Source organism: Anomalospiza imberbis, chromosome 6 (assembly GCF_031753505.1).
Source record: "Anomalospiza imberbis isolate Cuckoo-Finch-1a 21T00152 chromosome 6, ASM3175350v1, whole genome shotgun sequence".
Lineage (NCBI taxonomy): Eukaryota > Metazoa > Chordata > Aves > Passeriformes > Viduidae > Anomalospiza > Anomalospiza imberbis.
In genome coordinates, this window is record NC_089686.1 from 53,833,294 (window position 1) to 53,840,877 (window position 7,584).

At 45.6% G+C, this 7,584-nt stretch overlaps 1 protein-coding gene across 2 annotated transcripts; it reads right to left on the bottom strand.

Annotated features, from left to right (window-relative positions):
• Nucleotides 1-2,750: 2,750 nt before the first annotated feature.
• FGF4 (fibroblast growth factor 4) lies at nt 2,751-5,820 on the bottom strand. Of its 2 annotated transcripts, XM_068194980.1 has the most exons (3): nt 5,517-5,820; nt 4,617-4,720; nt 2,751-2,937 (listed from the first exon to the last, which is right to left on the bottom strand). In XM_068194980.1, exons 1-3 carry the CDS (start codon nt 5,818-5,820, stop codon nt 2,761-2,763), a joined length of 585 nt encoding a protein of 194 aa, XP_068051081.1. In that variant the 3' UTR covers nt 2,751-2,760. The 2 variants fall into 2 exon arrangements, 1 of the variants encoding a protein (XP_068051081.1); XR_011000526.1 differs by lacking the exons at nt 4,617-4,720; nt 5,517-5,820 and adding an exon at nt 4,177-4,275 and having other exon boundaries at nt 2,809-2,937.
• Nucleotides 5,821-7,584: the final 1,764 nt, after the last annotated feature.

A 7,584-nucleotide genomic window follows, 5' to 3' on the forward strand; every position in this document is an offset into this window, starting at 1 on the left:
TCTTCTTGCATTGTTGCTGTCACACTTCACAGAGAGAGCAACCAGCACTCAGTGGAGCCAAAACCAGGCAATCAGGTTTGTTTGTAACGTTAACAATGAGCAACAAAATCCTTGCAGCTGGTTTGTGTCCCTGACCACTAATTTTGGATGCTGCCATTGTTAATAACCAGGGAAATAACACAAGTGAGAGCAGCAGCATGTGGCAGATGCAAGAGTGCATATCTGTTACTGAGCTTGGAGCTGGGCTTTCCTGGACAACTTCCAGCTTTGGCAGGGGGAACTTTAGCTGAGTAAGAAATCCAGGCTGTCAGTCCTGGAGTAGCTGGCAAAGGCTTCCCAGGCTTTGGGAAAGTGAAATAGCATTTTTTTCTTCCTTTCCTTGCTGGATGCATTCCATTATAAAGAGTTAAAAGTCAATATCAGGGTGTCATGCATTGTAAACGTTTATCATTTATTATACATTTAAGTGTGCACAGCACATACACCACAGTCTTGAACAACACCTGTATAAAACTACAGACAGATTCTGGTAAATGGTGAAAGCTCATACCATGTAACATTGTTATCAAGGTTGCATCACAATATTTAAAATTTACAACAACTATCTCTGAACATATGTCATGTGAGGCCGTTGGTTGTGGATTTAATGAAGTGAAAAGTGGCAAAGAAGAACCATTCCCAGAGATAACGTTTGTGGTCTGATTTTGCTATCTGAAATCTGGAGCAAAATCATCAGTTGTCAGAGGTAGTGGTGATAAATACACAACGATTACTCACATATAGAAAACACAGAAAGAAAATACAGAAAATTCCCAGATTTAAAGAAAAAAAATCCTTAGGCATGACATTTCCTTTTCCTTAGTCATTTTTGCTACAAGGGCAGCTGCCTTAAGGTCTGGTCCTGGTCTGCTCTGATCTTACTGAACTTTGGTGAATAGAGTTTCTCTTCAAGGTCGTGTGTAAGTAAAGGATACAGGCAGGTCTATACCATTACAAAGGAACCCAGGCTTTTGTGTAGGAATGTAAAGAGGAAAAGAAAAAAAGCTGAATCAAAGATTTGTGTAGTCAGAAATAATTAGTTTAGATTGGAAGATGATCTGTAAACATCCTCTTAAGTCATCAAACATTGTGGTTAGTCCTGGTTCCCACTTAACATGTTGATGCCCCAAAGATGAAGTATCTTTTAAATAAAAGTAAAAAAAGAAAGGAAAAAAAAGAAGGAAAAAACACGAAAAAGACACATGGATCCTTTTAGTGATTCCCCCATAATCAAATCTATCTTTTCCTTCATCACGTTAGAGAGACGAGTTACACTTGCAAAATATATAAGGAAAAATATAGGATTACTTCATCATGATATAGTACTGCACCCTGACAGCTGCCTGCAAATATTTTCACCATGATTACCCTTACTAAAAGTAAACCACTGGGTAAAGATAGCTCAAACGTGACAAGGCTCAAATAGGATGCAACTGACTCTATCCTGAATACCTTTGGCTACATATGGAAAAAAGAGAGATTTGGGATTATGATTGTTCCCCAGGCCCTCCTCCAGAACTTTAAGCCCAAGCAGGAAAGTGGGCACCTTCCTGCCATGCAGAATTTGTTATGAGACTGGCTTTGAGAGTTAGTGAGGTAGAAATTAATCAACTTCGTCAGGGAATGAGACAGAAAAAAAAGCAGCATATTTCTCCTTCCAAACACTGCAGCAAAAATAATAAATAGTACAACCCAACTTCAATTCCTCATCCTCAATCTAAATTCTTTCTGTGAAGCTTGTGTTTGCTACAAACCAGCAATGCTTTTCCCTTGTAGAAAACTTAGGAGTGTTATAGAGCTCCCCACACTTTGAAAAATTAATGTAGTCTCCAAATAAGAAAGGGAATTTGGTTAGAGTGAAGTAGAGCCGGTTCATTGTCGTGTGTTCCACAGTGCATTTGCTGGGGGAGGGACTGACGTTATATTTTAGCCTCATGCCAAGCAATTGTGCCAAATAAAAGCTCCCATTAAGGGCCAGGGTTTCTCTGCAGAGAAAACCCCAGCCCCAGTCCTGCTGAGCCGTTTCAGCCTCTCTGAGGAGATGGACTGCAGGGCAGTTCAAAGTTCAGCGCTGGCGGATCTAAAAACAGATTTGCGGGGTAGTTGTGCAGCACCGCGCGCCCGTGCCAGGGTAAACCGATCCTGCTGCAGTGAAATAGCAAAGGGGATCAGGCATTGTTTGTGGCTCCACACTGGCATCTGCCATCCCACCCTGGCACCTCCTGCTCCCGGCCAGGAACCACGCTGGGAGCCACCAGCGGCTTGGAAAACGCACAGGGGAGGACAAAGCCACCCTAAAACCCAAACAAACAAACAAACTCACACCTGTACAGCAATAAACACCGAACAACACACAAACAGTGCAAGACATTAGGAGAGAGGAATTAGATGCCGCCTGGCTTGGGACATGGGGTAGCAGCACACCTATGATAACTCAACTGAATTAAATAAACCACGAAGCAGAAGACTTCTACTGTTGCACCATGAAATGAAAGACCTTGGGTTGGAGGTTTGTTTTGTTTTCAGAGATTAAAATTTTTAAAAAAAAGTAACTATAAATAAATTTTGTGACAATATATACAGATTTAAATAATTAACTTAAATATCTTACACCTACTCTTGCATAAAACTCTCCAGTAAAAGTGCACCATGTTTCTTTTCCCCAAAGGTGTTCTGTTCTGCGTCTTCCCCTGTGCTGAGGTAGGTCTGAAGGGAGATGTCTCAAATTCTAGGAAGAAAATGTGTCACTGTCATTGTGGGCGATACTTTATTGCCTTTCTTTGTTCTTCCATTTTTGCTCAGGGCTATGTACATCCCGGGATAAATCCTGGATTCGTAAGCATTGTAGTTGTTTGGCAGGAGAATCTCTTTGAATTTGCACTCATCATTGAAATGGGCCTGAAATGAAAAGGAAAGAATGAGAGGGAAGGAATTTTAAACATCAGGTGTGGAAATATTCTTGCTACCAGGTGTAAGAAGGTGTGTTGTGGGCAAATGTGCAGGTGAGCCCCCTCCACTTAGTAATCTTTTGAAGTGGCCTTTGAAGCTTCAAACAGGACTCAGGATCCAGAGGACCAATTAGGGATGCTGTGCCCAGGCCAGGCACATACACCTAAAGGTGGGAAAGACACCCATGGGAGGGACAGGGTCACCTTAACAGAGCTGAGGTGGGTACGGCCCAAGCCCAGTTCCATGGTCCTGCTCATTGAATTGCTCCTGATTGTCCCACCAGCAATAAATTGCCTGAGAGGCATCAGAAAATCCAGAATACTGACACTTTCTTATGTTGCTTGAGGAGAAAGAGACATTTTAAAGCCACTCATCACGGACAGTATTTTTTGCTTCTTTAGATTTAAAATCAAAGGTAGGGTTTGGATAACTTAGGTTAATGGATCAGGAAGACAGATCTTACAGCAGGCAACCTTTAATGGATGTGGTTTCATTTGCAAGTACATACAAAGAGGGACAGGTCTTGCAAGTGTCTTATCTGGAAAGGGACAAATGAACTCATCTCTTATTGCGGCGCAAAAACCTCGGAGTTTGTGAGAGAGGCCTCAGCCTGCCCAGCTGAACACTGCACTAGGGATTATTTTATTCAGGACACCAAGACAGCAGTATCCCTAAGAAAACACTTTGGTGACTGATTCTGCCTGGCTTTTATATAAGGCATAATCCTCCACAATAGGACCAATGGCCCAGAAAATAATTCTGGATACTTCATGCCTTCATGTGAAAATGCCCCAGTTAACTCTGACATAATTTGGCTCTTCCTCAGCCCAAGTTTCTTCACTTGGAGAACATGACATGGGAAATTCATGGGTGAGAAAGGAGAGCCAGGAACATGAGTTTAAAACTATGCTGATCACAGTCACTTGTATAGTGCTGAACTCAAAAGCAGGAAGACAGTTCAACATGAGCAGAGATACACTCTGTTATTGTCCACCTTAAGTATATTTTACAAGATGTCTCTATTTTTTCCAAAGAACCCACATAAAAGAAGGTCTGTGTTGTCTTGCTAATGGATCTTCCTTCTCCTAAACAGAAGTTCAGACCCCAAGGATGCTGAACTGCCAGGGGAACTGACTGTCTGTTCAAGAGCATTAACAAAGAGTGATCAATAGGTCACTGATTCATCACATCATAAAGGGTCACTTGTGGGGCCTGGCTGATCACAAGTTCAAGTGCCCTCTGAGAGATGAAGTGATTGGCACACCTGCCTAAGGCTGTTCGTACTTAGATATAACAAATACACGGAATAAGCCTAGCTTGTGGTCTTGCCACACAAATGACTGATATGTTGGTCTATGAAGTAGACAAGATGTGCAGCCATGGTTGGGTGAGTACAGTTTTTATGTGAGAACCAAGGAAGTGTAATGAAGAAGAGAGGGTTTCACTCCAAAAGCTCAGTAAGCAGCATAACTGGGCAGCACACCTTCTGCGGGCAAGGCAGGAAGGGCTGCTCTGTGCTGCCCGACTCAGGAGGGGCAAGGATGGAGCTTTTAGCACCATGCACACATCTCACCCTAGCTGACCACCACACCATCCCCCCCTCCGGCACACACTCAGTGGCTACTTACAGATCCATAGAGTTTGCCTTTGCTATTCATGGCCACGAAGAGTCCACTTTTGACGCCAAATATGCTCACCACGCCTCTTTCCACAGGAGAAATTTCCAGCAGACCTACACGGGAGACACAGAAATCAGGGGGACAAAAGGGTGTGCCCTAGAGTGTGTGGTGACAGTGCTGTGCTCACCCACAGGCTGCCATCCCCAGTGTGGATCCCCACACCCCAGTACTGCTGTGGGTGGCCACAGAATCCCAGCCTCATAGTCCACGTGCTGTCCTATGCCCCGTGCTGGGATCTCTCTTCTTTTAGCTAAGTATCTATTTTTATTTTGCCCCCAGGCATCCTCTTGTGTAGGCAAGGTTAAAATAAGCTTAGGGCAAATGAAACATTTGTCATCATGCAGCTTATATCCCCGCTCCCGGATCTTATTGTTTCAGTTGGATATCAGAGTCATGGGGCCACGGGGTTAAGTCCCCAGCAGATGCTTTTCAAGTTTGGGGGTGAGCTGGGCGCACCCCAGTCCCTGCTCGGAGTGGGCGGCCCACGGCACTGCAGATCCTCCGGATGTTGAGGCAACCCCGACACCTGACGCCTGACGGTGACAAGGGGACAACGCGGCACTGAGCAGCGCCGACGAGCCCCTCCCGAGCGCCCGATGGGGTCCGTCGCTGCCCCGCTACCCTGGGCTCCCGCCGCCCGCGGGGGAGCCGAGGGGCGCAGCCCCACGGTGCTGCCGGCGGCCGGACTTTGGAGGGAAGCTCGAGGTCTGCCATGCACCCACCCTCCTTTCGGGACACGCCACTCTCCGGGGCAGGTCAGTCGCTCCGCTCCCGCAGAACTGCCCTCCGGCGGTTCCGCGGGCGCGGAGCGTCTCACCTGCCCCGCCGCGGGAGTTGTCGCCGGCTTACTGTATCGATTCTCGCTGTGAATCCCGTCGATGCGGCCGTCGGGCAGCACCTGGATGTGGAAACCGATGCCCACGTTGCAGTAGAGGCGCCGCAGCCGTTTGATGCCCAGGAGGTAGTCGCCGTCGCGGGCGGCATCGTGGCGCTCAGCCGGGAGGCGAGCGACGGAGCGGGCGAAAAGAGCCGCGTCCCAGCGGCGCTGGCGGGGCCCGGCGGGGAGGCGACCCGGGGGCGACCGGCCACGCACCGCCCCTGGCCACAGCAGCCCCAGGAGCAGCGCCGGCAGCAGCGCCGCGGGGAGAGGCATCCCGGTTTAGGGGACGCCGGTCGCTCCGAAAATACGCTCTGCCCCCAGCTCCCACTCTATGCTGAGGTCAAAGAAGGGGAGGAAAAAAAGAAAACCAACCAAAAGCCAAACAGGAAAAAAAAAATAAAAAGGAAAAAAAAAAAAAAAAAAAAGGAAAAGAAAAAAAGAAAACCAGAAAGCAACGCGGAGAGGGAGGGAGGGAGCTTAGTGCTCAGTCCCCTGAGGATCTGCGGTTTCCCTGGGCTGGCTGCATGGAGAGGAAATCCCGGGAGAAAGAGCTTCTGAACTTGATCTCAACTCCAGGAGTCTTGTCTGAAGTGCTGATCTTCTATAGCTGCTCAGCCATAGCGCTTTAGCCCTAGCCACGACATTTATATATCCATGTGCGTTGGTACCTATTACATCACCACCTACTGCTGTCTGCTGCAGCCCTCCGGTTAAGCTGAAAGTCAAATTATCACCCCTAGATGCTTAACAGCTCTGAAGCGTCTTGAAGGGAAAGGGTGAGCAGCACTGGTGCTAAACAAGAGGGACAGCACAAACTTTTAAAAAGAAAAGGTCATATTTTACGTTCATCACAGCAACCTACCTTTCTTCCTTTCTTCCTTCCTTTCTTTCTTTCTTTCTTTCTTTCTTTCTTTCTTTCTTTCTTTCTTTCTTTCTTTCTTTCTTTCTTTCTTTCTCTCTCTCTCTCTCTCTCTCTCTCTCTCTCCCATTCTCCCTCTCTTTCTTTTCACTTTTTATCTCCTTTCTTTATATTTTTCCCTTTTTCAAATGCCTACAAATGCTAATGCAAGATACAAAAATCAAAGAATGCCCAGCACACTTTTCCCCCAACATAATGTATGACTATGTAAATCTGTGGAATTTCAGCTTTTTGCTGTATCCAAGTGACGTGGTTTACAGTTTGCTGGATGCAGAAAAAAAATTCCCTTTATTAAAAGCCAAAACAGTTTTTGAATGGGAGGTTTAAGAAATGAAAAATGAAAGAACCTGCAAAAAAAACAAACAAAACAAAACACAAAACACAAAAAAAAAAAAAAAAAAAAAAAAAACCACAAAAAACCCCAAACCAACTACAACAAAACTCAACAAAAAAAACTCCCGAAAACAAAGGACTAAGGTTTTAATAAAGAGGAAAACATTTAAAGAGGCAGCAAGTGTTCAAAAGCAGCAATAAAGTTTTTGTTTCTAAAAATCCCTTTAAGAAATCTGGAGTACCAGACATGTGGAGCTCCCTCTTGGTCACTGTACTGACAGGGGCTGTGGTGACACAAGTTTATTCCAGAGCCTAGAGGCTGCCCACTCGTGCAAGTATTGTTGGACTTTTAAACGGAATGGTTATTTTTTAATCTTTACTTCGATGATGCTGCTGCTGCTGCGTTTTAATGATGCATTTGTGCTTAGGTAATTGCTTCATGTGGTTTAGGTTCCTGGAAATGAAGCTCAGTATTTAAAAGAAGTTTTGAGCCCATCAGTTTAGAACTACTTTGCTTCGAGCAAATATCCTATATGTTTTGTCACCTCCCATAGCTTAAACCTCGGCCCTCCACAGTTTTTCAGCACAAACAGGTGAGGAGACATTAGGACAATTTTGGAAGGTCCTGAATTAATATGAAAGCGTGTTTCGGGGGGAGGGGGGAGAAGTGGTTTGTGACTCAAGTCCTTTACAGCCTGAAGCCAGTTTAGTCTTCGCGCCAGTAAAGCTCTCCCGCTGTTCCAGCAAAGGATGCGAGAGAAAAGAGAATTGCCCCGAGGCAGATG

What these genes read in the sequence shown, in the direction of transcription:
- FGF4 (XM_068194980.1), bottom strand. Translation starts at nt 5,820, where the DNA reads ATGCCTCTCCCCGCGGCGCTGCTGCCGGCGCTGCTCCTGGGGCTGCTG. An exon ending in TCACAGCGAGAATCGATACA is followed by an intron (nt 4,721 to 5,516) that starts GTAAGCCGGCGA and finishes TCTCCCGTGTAG; the next exon opens with GTCTGCTGGAAATTTCTCCT. An exon ending in AAGGCAAACTCTATGGATCT is followed by an intron (nt 2,938 to 4,616) that starts GTAAGTAGCCAC and finishes TTTTCATTTCAG; the next exon opens with GCCCATTTCAATGATGAGTG.